Source organism: Lampris incognitus, chromosome 4 (genome assembly GCF_029633865.1).
Source record: "Lampris incognitus isolate fLamInc1 chromosome 4, fLamInc1.hap2, whole genome shotgun sequence".
Classification (NCBI taxonomy): Eukaryota; Metazoa; Chordata; class Actinopteri; order Lampriformes; family Lampridae; genus Lampris; species Lampris incognitus.
Genome location: NC_079214.1, coordinates 63,072,033 through 63,094,243, shown reverse-complemented (window position 1 = coordinate 63,094,243; position 22,211 = coordinate 63,072,033). Strand labels below are relative to the sequence as shown.

At 48.4% G+C, this 22,211-nt stretch overlaps 1 protein-coding gene across 1 annotated transcript in view; it reads left to right on the top strand.

Annotated features, from left to right (window-relative positions):
• Positions 1-11,691: 11,691 nt before the first annotated feature.
• The window catches only part of minar1 (membrane integral NOTCH2 associated receptor 1), a 32,107-nt gene continuing 21,587 nt past the window's right edge, over positions 11,692-22,211 (top strand). Inside the window, exons 1-3 of the mRNA XM_056279237.1 lie at positions 11,692-12,537; positions 16,112-17,239; positions 17,309-17,638. Of these exons, the coding sequence (XP_056135212.1) occupies positions 11,692-12,537; positions 16,112-17,239; positions 17,309-17,638 (2,304 nt within the window). The remainder of the gene's footprint in view (positions 12,538-16,111; positions 17,240-17,308; positions 17,639-22,211) is intronic.

Genomic DNA, 22,211 nt, shown 5'->3' with positions numbered 1-22,211 from the left:
AGGTGTCGAGCTGCTGTGCAGAGAGGAATGAGGGAGGGAATAACAGAGATTGCATTTTGAGTGGAGAGTCCTTCACAGCGCCTCGGGCAGGGCAGGAGTCCTGGGAATTGACTCTATGCCGACTGGGCTTCCTGACTCGGATCATTATTTGACTCAGCGAAGTAGCCCGAACTACCTCAGTCCTAGTGTATGTCTCTCAGGTCTCTCTGTGGCTGTACAAGAAATGAGACAGAGAGCGAGAGAGAGAGAGAGAGAGAGAGAGAGAGAGAGAGAGAGAGAGAGAGAGAGAGAGAGAGAGAGAGAGAGAGAGAGAGAGAGAGAGAGAGAGAGAGAGAGAGAGAGAGAGAGAGAGAGAGAGAGAGAGAGAGAGAGAGAGAGAGAGAGAGAGAGAGAGAGAGAGAGAGAACAGAAAACCTTTTATATTCAAACAATGTGAGAACATAAGTGCATCCAGTAATGTGACCTGGACCAGCAGTTACCAAGCCATGTAATACACCGACACCCCATGAAACTGGTCCTGTGCATGATACAGTGCTCTGCATTTTAGCATTTTAATGGTTTCAGGTCAGTGTGAAAGGGTCCCCATGAGTTCCAATATTCACATGTTGGATTTGTGTTGGACATCTCCTCTCATTTCATCTCATCTCATCTCATCTCGTCTCGTCTCGTCTCGTCTCGTCTCGCCTCGTCTCGCCTCGTCTCCTCTCGCCTCGCCTCGCCTCATCTCATCTCATCTCATCTCATCTCATCTCATCTCATCTCACCTCACCTCACCTCATCTCATCTCATCTCATCTCATCTCATCTCACCTCACCTCACCTCACCTCATCTCATCTCATCTCATCTCATCTCGCCTCGCCTCACCTCACCTCATCTCATCTCATCTCATCTCGCCTCGCCTCATCTCATCTCATCTCATCTCATCTCATCTCGCCTCGCCTCGCCTCGTCTCGTCTCGTCTCATCTCATCTCATCTCAGCTCGTCTCGTCTCGTCTCGTCTCGTCTCGTCTCGCCTCGCCTCGTCTCGCCTCGCCTCGCCTCGCCTCGTCTCGTCTTGTCTCATTTCATCTCATCTCATCATCAGCAGCTTCTCCGGGGTGGGGTCACGGTGGCAGCAAGCTAAGTAGGGCCCTCCAGACATCCCTCTCCCCAGCAACGCCCTCCAGCTCCTCCTGGGGGATCCCAAGGTGTTCCCAGGCCAGACTGGACATGTAGTCCCTCCAGCTAGTTCTGGGTCTACCCCGGGGTCTCCTCCCAGTCGGCCGTGCCCGGAAAACCTCCAAAGGAAGGTGCCCAGGAGGCGTCCTAATCAGATGCCCTCACCACCTCAATTGGCTTCCTTTCGACATGGAGGAGCAGCGGCTCTAGTCCGAGCTCCCTCCGGATGTCCGAGCTCCTCACCCTATCTCTAAGGGGGACATGTTAAATACACAACTGATGAAAATGCATATGTAGATGTGCATCCACATATGTACACCCAGAAGCTGGGTGTGCATCCGAGCGGTCTGATACCACCGCTCTGCTCATCAGCTGCCGTGTGCAGCAGCTGATGTGACTACAGGGGCAAAGCAGAAAGTGCATGTTGTGCAAACACTGATGGAAAATAACAACACACCAGATTAATTTAGCCCTCCTGACATTTTTTTAAGATCAACATAAATCAACATAAATCAACCCCATACCAAGAGCTGAGTCATTCTTATAGGGATGAAAAGCAACAATTTCAAAAATGGAACTGAAACATTTAAACAAATTAAATATCGATCAATCAACATAGGCATAGTATTTTTGTTTTCCAGGCCATTAGATACAACTTTTTTTGTTAGATCACCTCTAATAGTCTTGATGAGGGACAAAAATCTAACGTTGAAACCCAGTCCATTAGCTGAAATAGGCATTTAAGGGAAAAACTGCTGAGGCATAAAAGCAGGAAGCCGGTGTTCAAAACACCGAGTACGCTGAATATAGATCATGTTTAGTTTAAAGGAGCATTTTGAGAGCTGCCTGTCATTTGGGTACCTCTTACACCGACCAGCCATATTGAGCACAGCATGGCATGGTGTAACACAATACTGAAGGGATGTCTGGGGTTTATTTGATCTCATCTCATTTGTGGTATATTCATAAAAGGACAGTTAAAGTCAGATTGGGGGGAGGGGGATCTTTTGTATTTTTTGGATTAAACTGACAACAGCAGTAAAATTCGTGTTTGCAGTGGCCTCAGCCAGCACCGGTGTGGGAAGATGGCCTCGCCCAGTGCCGTCCATGCGGTGTCTTTGTCCACGTCTGCATCTAGGTTTGTTTTGTCCTCGTTTGATGGCCGGGGGAGCTTGGTCTGCTGCGTCCGGTGCCCGAGGAGGAAACACCAAGGGCGGTCTGACAGGATGCGGAAGCGGGGCAGGCTAAGCTAACAGCTAGCCCATGCAGACCGGCAGTCCTGACAGTCGTCCTGGCTGGCGTTCGTTCTCTGGACAGTGACATTTTTGGACTGTGTTGCGCTGAGTGGACTGTAATGTTAACTGATTATGTCATCTTTTGCTTTGTTCTCTCTGGTTTTGTACGTTTTCGGTGGTGTCGTTTTTGGGAATTTTGGATGCGTGTCTTTGTCTTTTGTGTCACACCGCTGTGGGCTGGGGGAAACAGAATTCTTTTGCGTACGCAAGTATACAAAAGAAATGACAATACATTTTCCCTGATTCCTGAAACCATCACCCCTTTTGCTGAATGTGCGACCTCAATTGTGTCCCCGCAGTGCAGACGTCCTCATTCAGCTCTGACCACCAGTCTGGATCACCCGCCAGCTCTTCTCGAGAAGGTCCTGACGTGCAGGACTGAAGATGACATGATTTAGGGACAACCTGTGGGTCCACGTCCGCAACACTGTAAAGTGGTTAAGACGGATCTCCTTCTCTGAGACAACCTCAGACACAGGGGGGTTGGTATAAAGACAGGATCGGGAGGAAAACATACCCTCAGACCTTCATCAGTGTTGATTGATGATGCGACGTGTCAACCTGCTGGAAACCTGATTATCGAATCCTTATGAAAGTGTATAAACTGAGGGGACATCCACCTGATTATCTGTTAGTGTCCACACAGCACAACACAAAACGGAGAAGCCACATGACGGACCATAATGGGTTCAAAACGTCCAGGCTCTTCCCCCTCGCCCGGCCTCAAAATGGTGGAATGAACTCCCGTCTTCCATCAGACAAGCAGAATTCCTGTACTTCATTCAAGAACTTTCCATTTCCAGGCCTACACTAATCCACAGATGGCCCCTGAGCGGGATTTGTGGTGTTGTCTACTTACCTGGTAATCCCTCGTGACTTGTGTCTCTATTGGTGGTCTACCCATTATGCAGTTACTCTAATTGCACTTGACATGACACGCGCTCTTGGCTAAATATGATTAGCGCTCTGAGATGCCCGTTAGTTGACACGTGAATATATCTGCTAATTGCCCCCTCTCCTGCAAGTCACGCTGGATAAAAGCATCCGCTAGATGCAACATTGACATGGAGATATGCTTAGCTTCCCTCCTTTCCCCTCAGTGGCTCTCAGTGTGCTTACATAGCATAACAACACAACAATCTTCAGGGATATATACAAGGAATGACTCTATACAGGTGGAAAAGGAAGGCAATAGTGCAGAATGCAAAGATGCTGGAAAAGATATGTTAGCAAACTACTTATGACATACATGAGGTAGGTGGCCACGACAGAATATGCATGTATATGTACAATATACGGTACATACAGCATGCTTGGGTTTGTTATGGTAATGTTATGTGTTCAGCAGAGTGACAGCCCGCGGAAAGAAACTGTTCTTGTGTCTGGTTGTTTTGGGGTACAGTGCTCTGTAGCGCCTACTGAAGGGTAAGAGCTGGAACAGGTTGTGACCAGGGTGTGATGGGTCTGCAGTGATGTTGCCTGCCCATTTCCTGACTCTGGAGATGTGTAAATCCTCAACGGAGGGCAGGTTGGCACCAATGATTTTCTCTGCAGGCTTAATTGTCTGTTGTAGTCTGTCCCTGTGGCCGATCCTAACCAGACAGTGATGGATGTGCAGAGGACAGACCGGGTTATTGCAGAGAGGAACTGAATCAGCAGTCCCTGAGGCAAGTTGAACTTCCTGAGCTGATGGAGGAAGTACATCCTCTGCTGGGCCTTTTTGATGATTGTGTCTGCGTTGGACACCCATCTTCAGTCCTAGAAGACTGTGGATCCCAGCAGACACAGTGCTGTCGAGTATGGCGAGGGGGGCAGTGTTGGGGGGGCTCCTCCTGAAGTCCATTGTCATCGCCACAGTTTTGAGCGTGTTCAGCTCCAGGTTGTTATGACCGCACCAGAGGGCCAACTATTCAACCTCCCATCTAGTATATGTCGACTCGTCACCATCCCGGATAAGGCCAGTGATGGTTGTTCGGGAGTTTAACGGACAGGTCTCCTGAGGTGCAGTCATTTGTGTGGAGGGAGAAGAGTAGAGGGGAGGGCACACATCCCGGGGGGCGCCACTGCTGATTGTCCGGGTGCTGGATGTGATTTCCCCCAGCATAACCAGCTGCCTCCTGTCTTTCAAGAAGTTTTGAATCCACTGGCAGATGAGGGCTGGTAGAGTGAGCAGGGTGAGTTTGGAGTGGAGGATATCTAGGACGATGTTGTTGAATGCTTAGCTGAAGTCCACAAACAGGACCCTTGCGTATGCCCTTGGGGAGCGGAGGTGCTGTAAGATGTAGCGCAATCCCATGCTGACTGCATCCTCCACTGACCTGGTTGCTCGGTAGGCAAACTGCAGGACATCGAGCAGGGGGCCTGTGATTTCCTTCAGGTGGGCCAACACCAGTCTCTCAAAGGATTTCATGACCACAGAAGTCAAGGTAACGGGCCTGTAGTCATTTAGTCCTGAGGGACAGGGTTTCTTGGGGACCAGGATGATAGTGGTGCTTTTGAAGTGGGGGGGGGACTTCACACAACTCCAGTGATCTGTTGAAGATCAGTATGAAGATGGGGGCCAACTGGTCAGCACAGACTTTCAGGCAGGAGGGACACACGCCATCTGGGCCTGGTGTCTTCCTGTCTCCTGTCTCTGCAAGAGCTGATTCAAATCCTCTTCACAGATCCTGAGTGCAGGTGAAGGTTCAGTGGTGAGGGTTGGGGGGCTGGCAGGGTATGCAGTTGGTAGTGTGATGTGGCTGGGGAGGTGTGAGGGGTGTGAGAGTGTCCAAAGGAGTTGAATCAAGTGCAACTGGACTTGGTATATGTCCGTGAAGACGTTTCGCCTCTCATCCAAGAGGCTTCCTCAGTTCGTGCCTTTCTGACTAGACCAAGCTAGTCTGACTGGCTGGTGATGAGACTAGAGGATAAATAGAGGATAAATACTGAGTCTCATCACCAGCCAGTCAGACTAGCTTGGTCTAGTCAGAAAGGCACGAACTGAGGAAGCCTCTTGGATGAGAGGCGAAACGTCTTCACGGATACATACCAAGTCCAGTTGCACTTGATTCAACTCCTTTGGATAACCATGACCTGGATGAATGAGGACATTCACAGACATGGTGTGAGAGTGGGCTTATCAAACCTGCAGCAAAAGATGTTCAGGTCATCAGCCAGTTGATGGTTCTCTGCAGTGTGGCCCACAACACTAGATTTACAGTAGTTTTTCCTCGAGAGAGAGAGAGAGAGAGAGAGAGAGAGAGAGAGAGAGAGAGAGAGAGAGAGAGAGAGAGAGAGAGAGAGAGAGAGAGAGAGAGAGAGAGAGAGAGACTGAGTACAGAGGAAGCTACGTGGGTGCACTAAGCCTAAATGGAGCTGACCAGTGATTTAGAGGAGCCACATGGGGCGCTGACTGTGACACCAACGCACCCAGAGTATCGCTTGGACGCTAAGACAAACCTTTACTACATAGTAGGGGAATTGATCCAATTCGCCCATAGACAACTTGCATCTACTGTCTCTGCAGGCTCCCACGCCTCCTGTGCAGGATGTACGTGCGAAATGCTGTGACTTATCTACGTAATGAGGGGATTGTACAGTAGGTCGTATTTACAAGGCCCCACATGAAGCATCCTTACAACTGATAATGATCCCCCTTCTAACGGCGGCCCCACTAACATCAGAAGGCCGGGTCAGTGAGCTCAGCCATCGGGAGTGTGAGAGGAATACTGCCGCTGTCATGAGGTTAGCTTTGTAATGAACTGCTCCAAAACAGCCTCTAACACGTTCTCAACCATAAACACGAGGCAAATAATATCCGGATCAGTGCCATCCATCCATCCATCCACCCATCCATCCATCCATCCATCCATCCACCCATCCACCCATTATCCAAGCCGCTTGTCCCAACTGGGGTCACAGGGATGCGGGAGCCTAGCCAATGACTGCATTGATGCATAATGCAGTCATTGAGCATCAGGTGGGGAGACACCCTGGACAGGCCGCCAGTCCATCACAGGGCCGACAGACACACAAACACACACACACACACACATACACACACACACACACATTCACACCTAGGGACCATTTAGTACGGCCGATTCACCTGACCTACATGTCTGGGAGGAAACCCACATAGACACGAGGAGAACATGCAAACTCCACACAGAGGACGACCCGGGACGAGCCCCGAGGTTGGACTACCCCGGGGCTCGAACCCAGGACCTTCTTGCTGTGAGGCGACCGCGCTAACCACTGCAATTCAGTTCAGTTCAGTTCAATTCAGTTCAATTCAATACAACTTTATTCATCCCATAGAGGGCAGCCGGATGCAGCAGTTATGTCCATATATATGTTGTATATATATTACATATGTATGTTGTATATATGTTACATATGTATGTTGTATATATGTTACATATATATGTTGTATATGTTACATATATATGTTGTATATGCCATATATATATATATATATGTTGTATATATGTTACATATATATGCTGTATATATGTTACATATATGTTGTATATATGTTACATATGTATGTTACATATGTATGTTATATGCATATATGTTACGCATGTATGTTGTATGTATGTTATATATGTATGTTGTATATATGTTACATATATGTTGTATACGTGTATGTTACACATGTATGTTGTATATATGTTGTATATATGTTACAAATATGTTGTATACGTATGTTACACATGCATGTTGTATATATGTTACATATATGTTGTATATATGTTACATATATGTTGTATACGTATATGTTACATATATATGTTGTATATATGTTACATATATGTTGTATATGTATGTGTTACATACGTATGTTGTATATATGTTACATACGTATGTTGTATATATGTCACATATATATGTTGTATATACGTTACATATGTATGTGGGATAGGCTCCAGCATTCCCGCGATCCTGAGAGCAGGATAAGTAGATTTGATGGATGGATGGATGGGTGGATGGACGGATGGACGGATGGATGGATGGATGAATGGATGGATATAGCATACGTAGACAACTTGTGCGTGTATGTTTTTATGGGTAGAGCATGTGTGCGTACGTACACATGTATATATGAGTGAATAGAGGCGGGGTTATGTGTGTGTTGTGAATACACCAAAAAGACCCATCACAGCAGGCTGCTTAATATTTACACGAGTGAAAGTCATGTCGACATGACAACGTAGATAAATGTATGATGGGTTCAGAGGAAGCTGACAAGAGGCCCGGTGTGAGGAGCGCCACCTCTGACGTCATCAGAGGTGGTGCTGGTCCCGCCTATGTTCTCCCACGACGTCTGAGGAACGTGAAGCTCTCCACAGGAGCAGGTACCCCTGTCAGCACGTGCCTTGTCTTATGTCTGTCTCCATATGGTAGGACCCCTGCTGACACGGGGGGGGGGGGTTCATGACGGTCAAGACTTCTACAATCCAGTCAGCAGATTTAAACACCGAGAACGACTCACGGCGAGTTCAGCTGTTGGCCACCTGTCTTCATGTGAGAGCTGCAGGGTTTTCTTACTGGCCATCGCTCAGGTGAATGTGGCTCAGTGGCACAGGTCGATTTGAGGGGGACGCCATCCCCCCGTTTCCATCCCCCTCCAGAGGGACCACGTGATCTGATGTGATGCGTCTCCGTGGAGGAATGTCAGCGCGTGTAAAGAAATCCATCGCTTGTATTCAAATTCTGTCCATGTTGGACATCTGCGCGTCGACACGTCCCCCGTCACCAGTTTCCAAAGGCTGCAGGGACGTGTGCTGTGAGGACGGATGGTGGCTGGTCCCTCTGCCACACGGTCCTCACTGATTAACACCACTACGTGCAGAGGGGGGTGCAGGAGAGAGGTGGAGAAGAGAGTGCAGGCCGGGATGGAGTGGGTGGAGAAGGGTGTCAGGAGTGATTTGTGACAGAAGGGTACCAGCAAGAGTTAAAGCGAAGGTTTACAAGATGGTGGTGAGACCAGCTATGTTGTATGGTTTGGAGGTAGTGGCACTGATGAAAAGACAGGAGGCGGAGGTGGAGGTGGAGGTGGCAGAGATGAAGATGAGAAGATTTTCACTGGGAGTGATGAGGAAGGACAGGATTAGGAATGAGTATATTAGAGGGACAGCTCAGGTTGGACGGTTTGGAGACAAAGCAAGAGAGACAAGATGGAGATGGTGTGGACATGTGTGGAGGAGAGATGCTGGGTATATTGGGAGAAGGATGCTAAATATGGAGCTGCCAGGGAAGAGGAGAAGAGGAAGGCCAAAGAGGAGGTTTATGGATGTGGTGAGGGAGGACATGCAGGTGGCTGGTGTGACAGAGGAAGATGCAGAGGACAGGAAGAGATGGAAACAGATGATCCACTGTGGCGCCCCCTAACGGGAGCAGCCGAAAGTAGTAGTAGTAGTAGTAGTAGTACTAGTAGTAGCAGTAATAGTAGTAGTAGTAGTAGCAGTAATAGTAGTAATAGTAGTAGTGTTAGTAGTAGTACTAGTAGTAGCAGTAATAGTAGTAGTAGTAGTAATAGTAGTAGTAGTAGTAGTAGTAGTAGTACTAGTAGTAGCAATAATAGTCGTAATAGTAGTAGTAGTAGTAGTAGTAGTAGTACTAGTAGTAGCAGTAATAGTAGTAATAGTAGTAGTGTTAGTAGTAGTACTAATAGTAGCAGTAATAATAGTACTAGTAGTACTAGTAGTAGCAGTAATAGTAGTAGTAGTACTAGTAGTAGTAGTAGTAGTAGCAGTAATAGTAGTAGTAGTAGTACTAGTAGTAGCAGTAATAGTAGCAGTAGTAGTAGTAGTACTAGTAGTAGCAGTAATAGTAGTAGTAGTAGTAGTAGTAGTAGTAGTAGATTAATATGACTATGTCAGTAACCCCGCTTTCCTCTACACGGAAAAAAACCCCACTCCACTCTCACATGCAGCAGGGTGAGGTGTATAACGTGTGAGATGAGGTGTATGAATAGCGCCCCTACCGGCGGAAGGAGGTATGCCACAGGTACTTTTATCCAGGAAACGCTTTTACTTTTGTCCCCCCCCCCCCCCGTTCATATCATAATAACACATAACCGTTATGGTTTTTGTTGTTTTAGTCATGCTATGCTAATTATATGCTAATTATATGCTAATTATACTTCTGAAATGTGTTAAGAAGTCAAGTCGTTACAATATACTGATTTGTTGTAATGTCCACAGAACACGATGCACACCCCACCCTTCATACACCACCACTCCACACACCCCACCCTTCATACACCCCCCACTTCAAACACCCCACCCTTCATACATCCCCACTTCACACACCCCACCCTTCATACACGCCCCACTTCACACACCAACACTTCATATACCCCCACACTTCATACACCCCCCACTTCACACACCCACACTTATACACCCCCACTTCACACACCCCACCCTTCATACACCCCCACTTCACACACCCCACCCTTCATACACCCTCCACTTCACACACCCCACCCTTCATACACCCCCCACTCAAAACACCCCACCCTTCATACACCCCCACTTCACACACCCCACCCTTCATACACCCCCACTTCACACACCCCACCCTTCATACACCCCACCCTTCATACACTCCACACTTCATACACCCCCACTTCACACACCCCACTCTTCATACACTCCACACTTCATACACCCCCACTTCACACACCCCACTCTTCATACACCCCCACTCTTCATACACCCCGACTTCATACACCCCACCCTTCATACGAGACTGTCGTCGTGACTTGACTTCTTAACACATGTCAGAAGTATAATTAGCGTAGCATTAGAAAAAACAATCAGTCTTATTATGATATTAACGGGGGGGGGGGCATGGGGCAGGGGGGTCTAATGAGACCAGAGGCGTTGTTTTCTGAGCTCTCAGGTGCCCTTGGAAGAAACTCTTTCAGGGCTCGGAGTGTGGTTGTGTGCCGTGGCCGGAGTTTCAAAGGGGATTGTGTCTTCGTGAAGCCTCCTCCCACCAGGACGGCCCTCGGTCTCCACCAGACTCCTTGTTTTGGTTTTTGGTTTTTGGGGGGTTTTCGTTAATAAGAATCAGCCACATTGTAATTACCGTTGGTGGCTCCCCGTTAACTGTGTCCAGCCTGCCGGTGGACACGACGCGGGGACAGGCGGGCAGGTTTTCCGCCTCACCTCTCTGAACTCCGCCATGAGCAGCGCGCTTCTCGCCCCCCCCCCACTCCCTCCTCCTCACGGGAAATAATAACCACAATAATAACATTAATATTAATAACCCCCCTCGCAGCATCCGGTGCCGGCGCAGCGCGCGTGCAGCGCGGCGTTGCGTCACGGCGGCGGCGGCCAGTCCCCGCGCGTCCCGCCGCGGCCAGCAGCAGCCTCCCGCCGCCGAACGCGGCACGCATGTAGACTCTACGCGGGCTGCTGGACTTACGTCATGTTGGACGGGAACAAAGCCACCGGGACTCGTTCTCAGCGCCACATTCCAGCACTCATCCTGCAAAGAAGCTCGACACGCGAGGAGGATCCGTAACCGGATTTGGAAGACAGGCATCGCCATTTCAACGTTTAACGCAAATGAGGAGAGGGTTTATCTAGTTACCCCCCCCCACCCCCCACCCCCCACCCCCAGGTGAATTCGCTGCCCGCGGTGGTCCGGCTGGGTATGCATTCGCCGTTTGCCTCCTTGGACGGATGTGAGGGTGCGCTTTGCCTCGTATGTGGATGTGATGGGGGTGCTCATGTGCAGCGCCGCTCCACGCGCTGCGTTCATTTTGCCCCCCGCTGTCAGCGGCCGCGGCGCCGCGAGCAGATGAAATGATGAGCGTCGCCTCGTCCCTCAGCATCTCAGGGGTGAGTGGGATCGCCGTCCGAATCGAAGTGAAACGTGGCAGGCAGCATGCTGTCCAGGTTTAACTGAACCCCGGCCGTCTGTCTCTGTACCGAGGTCTGCACCGCGTGCTTTTGCTCGTTAGGGTGGGAAATTAACTTCCCCCACGTCAGTTCGAGTACATTATTCTTTTGCCAACACGGCAGAGCACGTGATATCTTAAAATCTGTGCGTAATTAAATGTGAAGCATGCTTGGTGCAAGTCTTGTCTCGGATTCATCTCATTGGCTTCTCAGAGATCATCTCTGCAGCGTTGTGTGTTAACGTTTCCCATCTGATCTCCCGCTGCAAAGCTTCTTTCAGCACAGGACCACATCTAGCCTCCATCCCTGCCACGCCGCCGCCGCCGCCGCTGCCATGGACCCCCCTCCCGAGTACCCTCTGTTCCTGGTGCGGATCCTGGAGGAGCTGGACAGCAAGCACAGCACCATGTCGTACCAGGACCTGTGCAAGTTCCTGTGCGCACGTTTCGACCTGATGCACCTCGCCAAGCTCCGCAGTCTGCTCTTCTACACGGCCTGCATGGACCCGGCTTTCCCCGCCACGCTCTTCAAAGACAAGATGCGCTGCTCCGTGGAGGACCAGCAGTCGAAGAAGCTGATGGTGGCCGCTGACATTGTCACTATGTTTAACCTGATCCAGATGAACGGGGGCGCGGCCAAAGACAAGCTCCCGGTGATCCACAGGGCCAAGCTGTACAAGAACAAGCCGTTGCAGCCGTGCAGGTCCGAGACAGATGCCTATGAGTTCAAGGATTGCGATAGGGTGGGGTACGAGCACACAGATCATCCCAGAGAAGGACACCACCACCATCACCACTACCACCAACACCACCAACTCCACCAACACCCAGTGTCCCCGAAAGCCCCTCCCTGTCCTAAATTAGAGTGCAACAACTGCCAACAGTTCATTTCCACCTCGGACCCCAACTTCCTTTTGGGCGTCAGCAAGGATTTAAAATGCCGAGCGGTGTCTCTGGAAAAGCTGCAGCATCTGCCCCAGTACTCTAGTGGCAGTCCGCCCTCCCCACCCTGCGAGATGCAGAGCACCTACTTTCCTATGGACATCGACAGCGAGTCCACCACGGACCAGGACTCTCTTCAGCACATCAGCCACCCAGAGCCCTTCTCAGTTCACTCGTGTGTCCAGAAGAGGACCATCTTCAAAGAGGACTTTCACAATCTCCAGGCCTTCTCCCCGCAGGTCTGTCTCCTACACATACCTTTCTGTCTTTCATTCAGCCTGAGGAAATGATGGAGTTCACGGTCACTACCTGAACCTCATTCTAATCTTGCTTATTAGAGCCAGGCGATATATCAGTGTTGACATGGTGAGATGAGACTAGACGTGTTGTGGGGTTGTGGCTCTGGTAATACAGTGACATAACTTAAATGTTGTCATTTCCGGGTCTTAAAGGCTGCCTTACAGTGAAGTGAGACAGTTTTCTGAACTTATTCCACTCTTTTAGCTGTGTGCAATGAACCATGAATGTCTCCACCTGCTTGGTCTTCACGTCCACATTACTGGTGATCATGTCATCATGTTATTGATACCAAGGTACTCAGTCAGAAGTATCTTGACAGGCGATTCTGGTCATTATCACTCAGACCTTCTACTTGTTCAGTAATTCTCAATGTAAAAATACCCAATGCTGCTGTGGCACTATTTACGACACGCCTCCTCCTTCTTCTTCCAGCTTGTTCCCTGTTTCCCAGGGGTCGCCACACTATTTATTTATGTATTTATTTATTTGGCACTATCTACGACCCTAATCAGTAGAAATGGTGTTGCAGGTCTTGGTTTTGTGTACTGGAATATAAAAAGACCATGAAGGACTTGTATATTAGTCCTTTTTTCTTTTTTTTAATATATGTATAGAGGACATAGTGAGCAGCGAATGTAGACCTGTGATATTTGATCTTCTCTCTGATAAAATGATAAAGTGATAAAATGATAAAGTGATGAATGATAAAGTGGACAGTCTTCTATTATCTTCAGCTCTATTAAGAAAAGTATCTCTAATTAAAAAATGCAATTAGTTTGAATGACAACTTAGTCAAATTACTGCTTCTAACTGATCTGTTTTATCATAATATCCAATTCATGAAGCCATCTGCAAAGATTTGTGCCAAATCTCAAGTTTTAATTCTTAACCAACCAACCAACCAACCAACCAACCAACCAATCAACCAACCAACCAACCAACCAACCAACCAACCAACCAATCAATCAATCAATCAATCAAGCAAGCAAGCAATCAATCAATCAATCAATCAATCAACCAATCAACCAATCAATCAATCAATCAATTATATAGTACATTTCATACATTATAACACAATACACTGCACTTAGCATGAAATGGACGTGGACAGATTAAAAGAAGGTAATGAGAAAACGAGAAAACAAGATAAATCTTTTTATATACATAAAGCAAGAGTGTAGGTTTGTATGTTCGCATAAAACTCCAGAAATACTCATTGTAGAAAAAAAACAAAGGTATCTTTAGAATCATCACTTTCCAAGGATTGCACAGTTCGGGAAATATCTCAAAAACCAAGTAAAAAAATAATTTATTTCTGAAATTGAGTTTATTTTGCGGCAACATGTGGCGTCTTTTGGCTATTCGATGCCATACGTTGTTACCTCATATCAATCAAAGGGATTTCTCAGCAGATCAGATCGTGTTGGTTGTTTTGGTGACAACATTTTCCTCGGGCAATTCCGGGTACTTCTGCTAGTTAATGAAATAAAAATAAAAAATGTTACAAAAAATGTTAGAAAATAGGTTATAAAATAGAGTGAGCACAATTTATGTCAAGTTAACAGAATAATAAAATAGAGTCAAGTCAAGTCAATTCTATTTGTGTAGCCCAATACCACAAATGACAAATTAGCCTTAGGGGGGCTTAAGTGTGACATAGTGTGACAAGAGCGACATAATTAAAAATAAAATTGGTTCAATTAAAACAGATAAAAAACCCCCAGTTAACGCACAGCAGATTAAGAGCTAATAAATAAAAGTAAGAAGACTGAAACTGCCATTAAACATTAAACAGCTGTGTTCTGAGTAAATGGATAAAAGTTTTTAATCAAGTTTCTGCTGCCAGTTCCAATGAGAAACCAACTATAAAGACCACATACATACACAGAGTGAAACTTCCTGTACATCCTGGTTCTTCTTCTTCTGATGGTTGGAAGATTGTGGCTCCATCAGGAACATGTTGATGCAGCACAGATTCTAGTCCATTTAAAGGTTTATAGGTAAATGAAATGATATTCACGTGTATTTTAGCTCTAAGTGGCAGCCAGTGAGCTGGGTTCAGAATGGGAGGGATGTTTTTATTCCTTGTTTCTGTCACTAGTCTGGGCCAGTTGTAACTGTCCGGTATTTTTAAAGGAATACTTTGGATTTTTTTTAAGTCTATCTCTTTTATACTCATCGCCCGTGTAGTACATGAGTAGGTTTCATTTTCACAGTCATCCATCTTTGGACACAACTGCTGCTTGTCATACAGTTCAATGCAGTTAATGGAGGACAAAACCAAAAAACCCATTCAACGCAAAAACACACGTGCGGGTAGCGTGGGATCGCCGGTTCGAATCCCCGTGTTACCTCCGGCTTGGTCGGGCGTCCCTACAGACACAATTGGCCGTGTCTGCGGGTGGGAAGCCGGATGTGGGTATGTGTCCTGGTCGCTGCACTAGCGTCTCCTCTGGTCGGTCGGGGCGCCTGTTCGGGGGGGGGGGGTAGCGTGATCCTTCCACGCGCTACGCCCCCCTGGTGAAACTCCTCACTGTCAGGTGAAAAGAAGCAGCTGGCGACTCCGCATGTTTCGGAGGAGACGTGGCAGTCTGCAGCCCTCCCCGGATCGGCAAGAGGGGTGGAGCAAGCGACTGGGACGGCTCAGAAGAGTGGGGTAACTGGCCAGGTACAATCCACTCTGTGCATAGCTGTAGTCCACCGACTTCCGGTCTCTACTGCAGCGGTCATTCCAGTTTCCTGTCTGCGGACTAGTGATGCGCAGAGCCGACTGGGGAGGGAGGGAGGAAACGCACTCCGCTGGTTCAGGCAAAGCTAACACGATGCTACAGCGGTCTACCAAAGGGAATTCAAGTGGTTAATTTAAGATTGTACAGTCATTTTTACGGCCGGTTATGGTCGTGTTTTTACTTGCTGCATTCCCGCCTCCGAGCAGTCACCAGGCGGCAGTAACTCCGCCATGGCACAGCAGACATAGTGTAGCGAATTCGGGGGGCAACGCAACCACAGGAAGTGCCGCGGCCGGGAAGCGAACCCGTATCGCCCGCACCGCAGGAGGCATCGCTAACCGCTCGACTAAAGCCTCAGACCCGCCAGCCAGCGGCCAGCGTGTCTTCTTATCCATGCACGTTACAATCGCAATAAAAACCGTAAACTTTTAAAAGGACCCCTCAAATTCGCTGTGATAGGCTGCTGCAGCATCTTGTCAGCTTTGGCTGAACGGTGGAGGGTTTTGGGTTGTTACACTGAAGGGGGATTGTGAATTTGTCCTCCATTAACTGCTTTCAACCGTAGATGTCATGGCAGAGCTGCTTGTCCAACGTGAAGACAATGACGGATGGCTGTGAAAATCATTCCTACATATGTGCTACATGAGTAGTGAGTATGAAATCGGGGTGGACTTACAAAAATCCGAACTATTGCTTTAATGATGAGCCCAATTCATGCATACGTGGTGTACCGGCAGGGTTGGAGTGGTATAAAAACGCTTCTGTGTCTGGCTGCCCATTGCAGGTCATCACCACAGAGTCCAAGCAAGGCATTAAGGCTGGCGTAGTCTACCACAGGAGGGAGCTCCACAAGCCCGTTACCTTCTTCAACCGCAGCTTTGAACTGCCCTACAACAACCCCTACTTCGAACCCACCCTGAATCCGCCTGTCCAGGACAGACGACACGTGAAACACGAGAGCCTGGACGATCTGCAGGCGTCCACCTACTTTGGCCCGACCACAGTCTCCGAGAGCGTGAGCAACCGGAGGCGTGCCAACAGGCCGGGGAAGCAGCCAGCGTGGCCAGTGAAGAGCCTCAGCCTCAACGCCGAGGAAGGGCCTTCAGATTTTGTCAGGCCCTTTCTAAACAGCAAGCCGCTCAAAGAGAACCACCGCCACAACATCGGCATCGTAACCAGCGACAGCGAGCAGCGTTTCCAGAGCCCCAAGCTCAAAGCCGCTGCCTCGGCCTCGGCCTCGGGGTTTGTCAAAAAGACGAATGGAACAGCGGTGAAAGAGGTGGCAACCATGGCATGTGGTCCTGGGGGTTTGGACAAGAGAGAACCTGCAAAAAGATACAGGGACAAACACGTGAACGGTTTATCGTTTCAGGAAGGGGTGTTAGACTGCTCGGCCAGTGTCGGGACGCAGACCGAGCAGGCAGAGCACACCAAGGTAAAGGAATACCCTGCCAAGTATGGTGGAAGAGAAAGACACGCCTTCAAACACTCGGATGAGGACTCGGAGATCGTCAGTGACGACATAAGTGATATATTCCGTTTCCTTGACGACATGAGCGTGTGCGACTCCCTGGGCCTCATCCAGTCGTCGTGCTACAACAGCAACGGCTCCCTCTCTCAGTTAACGCTCAGGTCGGACGGTGACAGCTCCCCGGACCGCAACACGGTCAAACTGGCCAAGTCCAAGCTTGACCGCCTCTTTCAGTCTCTGGACAACACGGACGACGAGCTCAAGTCCAGCGTGTGCAAGCTGGTGATGCGGATAGGGGAGATCGAGAAGAAGCTGGAGTCTCTCTCGGGGGTGCGTGGGGAGATCTCTCAGGTGCTCTCCAAACTCAACAAGCTGGACGAAAAGATCCAGGAGCCGGAGGCCAACGGGAGACAGGTGGCGGAGGCGGCGGCGGTGGCGGCGGCCCCGGGCTCTCATGCTGCCACCCCTGACCACCACCACCCCCCTCCGCCTTCCCATTCCCACCTGCAGCCCCACCCCGACCCCACTCTCTCCCCACACGTCTTCCAGTGCCACACCACGGGCCACAACATCAAGGTGGACAATGGTGCCTCGGGCGATTGGTGCTGCTCAGATGGGAGTAACAGCGAGAGCCTGAGGGTGAAGGCCCTGAAGAAGAGCCTGTTCACCAGGAGGTCGTCCCGCTCCCTCAACGAGGAGAACAGCGCTCCTGAGGCAAAGGTGCCAAGCATTACCAGCTCCCCCCGTGACTGGAGGACGGTGTCTTACTCCCCACATGCTGGGGATGAGGGCAAAGACAGGGACAGAGACAGCAAGGACAGACACAGGAAAGCTAAGGAGGTAAGAGAGTTTTGCTCACCTGTTTGAATGCTAACGTGCGTCTGTTTTTCCTACTGTGACAACAGTGTTTATAGGAGATCTCTCACATGAAAAAAGGGTTATAAGAAACACAGTCCCTGCAGTCAGAAGTCCTTCCCAAGTCCATGTAAGAATCAGGCTTTATTCAGTTGTTCTCTGTATGGTGCAGCATAAATGTGCCATCAACGTGGCTGATTTCATGATACTACGAGGCATCATTTACATGATTTTTTGGTTAGTACCTATACAATCCTTGATAGATTTGTGTATCGCTTTTACACGTGGGATCGATCAGCAGAGAAACGGGGATCCCACCTTAGGAAATCATTTTCCAGGACTTTTCAAGGACATTTCCCTGTTTTTTGTGCTTGGATATACATTACAGTCGTTTCTCGCGGTAGGTTGTGTTATCTACCAGTGGATCCTCAACCGTCTCTAAACGGACCGTGTGCCGTTTAACTGGTCCCTGAACACTGCTGTGACATCTCAACAACTATGACAACAAATGTGCAGTCTCAGCTAAAAACGTGCAATCCCAGCAAGTAAAGAATATTATATTAATACCTTATTTTACAAGTTGGCATGAGGTCAGTAATATTTCCGGGACTAATGTCCCGGAAATATGCAGTTTTATCATTTTCCAGGTTTTTTTTCTTTCCCATCACTGGAAAACAAGTTTATCAATTTCCAGGTTTCCCAGGACACATGGGAACCCCGGGAAAGGATTTGCTCCTTCTTAAACTAGCTGAACGAACTAACGGAGCAAAGATAACAACCAATATTAGGACAGCTGCATGAAGATTTGAATATCTAATTTGATCAAAATGTGATTGTCACCTCGATTGTACACACGGCATGCATATATATATATATACACTACCGTTCAAAAGTTTGGGATCACCCAAACAATTTTGTGTTTTCCATGAAAAGTCACACTTATTCACCACCATATGTTGTGAAATGAATAGAAAATAGAGTCAAGACATTGACAAGGTTAGAAATAATGATTTGTATTTGAAATAAGATTTTTTTTACATCAAACTTTGCTTTCGTCAAAGAATCCTCCATTTGCAGCAATTACAGCATTGCAGACCTTTGGCATTCTAGCTGTTAATTTGTTGAGGCAATCTGGAGAAATTGCACCCCACGCTTCCAGAAGCAGCTCCCACAAGTTGGACTGGTTGGATGGGCACTTCTTTGAGCAGATTGAGTTTCTGGAGCATCACATTTGTGGGGTCAATTAAACGCTCAAAATGGCCAGAAAAAGAGAACTTTCATCTGAAACTCGACAGTCTATTCTTGTTCTTAGAAATGAAGGCTATTCCATGCGAGAAATTGCTAAGAAATTGAAGATTTCCTACACCGGTGTGTACTACTCCCTTCAGAGGACAGCACAAACAGGCTCTAACAGGTACTATTTAATGAAGATGCCAGTTGGGGACCTGTGAGGCGTCTGTTTCTCAAACTAGAGACTCTAATGTACTTATCTTCTTGCTCAGTTGTGCAACGCGGCCTCCCACTTCTTTTTCTACTCTGGTTAGAGCCTGTTTGTGCTGTCCTCTGAAGGGAGTAGTACACACCGGTGTAGGAAATCTTCAATTTCTTAGCAATTTCTCGCATGGAATAGCCTTCATTTCTAAGAACAAGAATAGACTGTCGAGTTTCAGATGAAAGTTCTCTTTTTCTGGCCATTTTGAGCGTTTAATTGACCCCACAAATGTGATGCTCCAGAAACTCAATCTGCTCAAAGAAGTGCCCATCCAACCAATCCAACTTGTGGGAGCTGCTTCTGGAAGCGTGGGGTGCAATTTCTCCAGATTACCTCAACAAATTAACAGCTAGAATGCCAAAGGTCTGCAATGCTGTAATTGCTGCAAATGGAGGATTCTTTGACGAAAGCAAAGTTTGATGTAAAAAAAATCTTATTTCAAATACAAATCATTATTTCTAACCTTGTCAATGTCTTGACTCTATTTTCTATTCATTTCACAACATATGGTGGTGAATAAGTGTGACTTTTCATGGAAAACACGAAATTGTTTGGGTGATCCCAAACTTTTGAACGGTAGTGTATATATATATATATATATATATATATATATATATATATATATATATATATATATATATATATATATATATATATATATATATATAATTTATTTGTTTATTTATTTATGGGATGGCACGGTGGTGCAGTGGTTAGTGCGGTCGCCTCACAGCAAGCAGGTCCTGGGTTCGAGCCCCGGGGTAGTCCAACCTTGGGGGTCGTCCCGGGTCGTCTTCTGTGTGGAGTTTGCATGTTCTCCCCGTGTCTGCGTGGGTTTCCTCCCACCCTCCAAAGACATGTAGGTCAGGTGACTCGGCCGGACTACATTGTCCCTGGGTGTGTGTGTGGGCCCTGTGTGACGGCCTGGCGGCCTGTCCAGGGTGTCTCCCCGCCTGGCGCCCATGGCTGCTGGGATAGTTAAATAAGGGATAAAAACCCTGAGAGCAGGATAAGTGGCTTGGATAATGGATGGATGGATATTTACGATACTATTTTGAGACAGACAACCCGTCTTTCGTGCCAGTTTCCATTTGGGCCTCCTTGCTTCTATTTTAAGGTTTGTGAAGTTATGGGCATGCTTGCTAGTCCAGCCTACATTGCAGTCTGTCATTCAGAGAACGACCCACCCCAAAGCTTCATCCCAAGCCTGTCTAGGGAAGCCGTCTCTCTTGTACGCCATCTTGGAAGCATTTCTAACGTTCTGAGACCTGTCCAGGGTGTCTCCCCGCGGCCGCCCGGTGACTGCTGGGATTGGCTCCGGCATGCCCGAGACCCTGACAGCAGGGTAAGCGGTTTGGGTAATGCATGGGCGGCTTTAGGAATGCTGGCAAATCTCACACAGTATGGAGTGTTAAGGTTTGGTCCCAAGGAGGCTGTCTGCACAGAAACAGGTCTCCTATGCCTCTTGACGGGTGCCTGTGTACATGCGCTAGCCGCCGCCTCAGGAACCACTGAAATCAAGACGCTGAATTCAAGCAGTCCTGCACACCTAACGATCATTTCATGCACGCATTTAACGAGAACGTGTGATGTGTGGTAGATAACAGCGGTGCAGCTGCTGGAATCTCAACGTGTGATTGGTGCGTTTCCTTGATGACGTATCGAAATAGACGCTTCGACTGACCGGTCTTGCTGAACACATGACCTCAGTTGGTCTGACACTGTTTGTGTCGCCATCTTTACCATTTCATCCATCATCCAAACCACTTACCCTGCTCTCAGGGCCGCGGAGATGCTGGAGCCTGTCCCAGCGGCAGGCGGGGAGACACCGTGGACAGGCCGCCAGGCCATCACAGGGCCCACACACACAATTTAGTACAGCCAGTCACCTGACCTACACGCAGGACATGCAAACTCCACACAGAGGACGACCCGGCACGACCCCCAAGGCTTAACTACCCCGGGGCTTGAACCCAGGACCTTCTTGCCGTGAGGCGACCGCGCTAACCACTGCGCCACCGTGCCGCCTCCTTAGCATTTCAAATGATCCGACCCTACACTGACAGAGTGCAGCGTCCCTACTATAATTCAGTTCGATATCTCCGCCTTCCCCGAGGTTGAGACACTTGCAGGATACAGAAATGTCAGATTTTAATGGCGAGTGTTGAGCGGGCCAGTCAATCTCGCTGACCTTTTTCTGGAGAGCCAAATGGAGTGGATGCTGATAGGGCCGAGTCTTGACTGTGCACCATCTTCTTGCAACCTTGTGTAAGGACATCTTTTAGTGTTCCGCCGCCTGCCGTCACCCTTCGGTTATGAGCAAAATGTACTTCCATTTTCATCTCTCGCCATCTTGGTCATGTTGCTTAACTCCCTTCTACCCCCGAGTCCCGTTTTGTCCACATCTGCCCTAAGCAGCCAACCATTTTCACCTGAAACGGATTGTTTGTCGTTTAGTTTGTGTAGCACGTTTCGTACAGATTTCCTTTCTTGCCGGGTTACTGGCAGTTACGCATTAAGTCATGACTCCTGGGGCAGTTTTTCACTGCACTGCTATTATGAGTCAAATTATACAAGTTACGTGGCTGCTGGGGAGGGAGGGAGGGAGGGAGGAGGATGGCAACCTTTTAAGGACAAAGTATAGGGGACCTAATTTCTCTCATTATCTCATCAACCTCAGCTGGCAGCATTACTTCCTAATGACGAGACAAGTAAAAACCCTTCGACAGGAAAGGAGTTTAAATCCCTACTTCTCATCTCATTGTGCCCTCCAGTAGCATGACGTCTGACTGCCAGGACAGGTTCAATCCTCCAGTTTCTCCATCAGTCTTCGATTAGGCACAGGGGCGCAGTGGTTAGCGAGGTCGCCTCACAGCAAGAAGGTCCTTGGTTCGAGCCCCGGGGTAGTCCAACCTTGGGGGTCGTCCCGGGTCGTCCTCTGTGTGGAGTTTGCATGTTCTCCCCGTGTCTGCGTGGGTTTCCTCCCACAATCCAAAGACCTGTAGGTCAGGTGGATCGGCCATACTAAATTGTCCCTAGGTGTGTGTGTGGACCCTGTGATGGCCT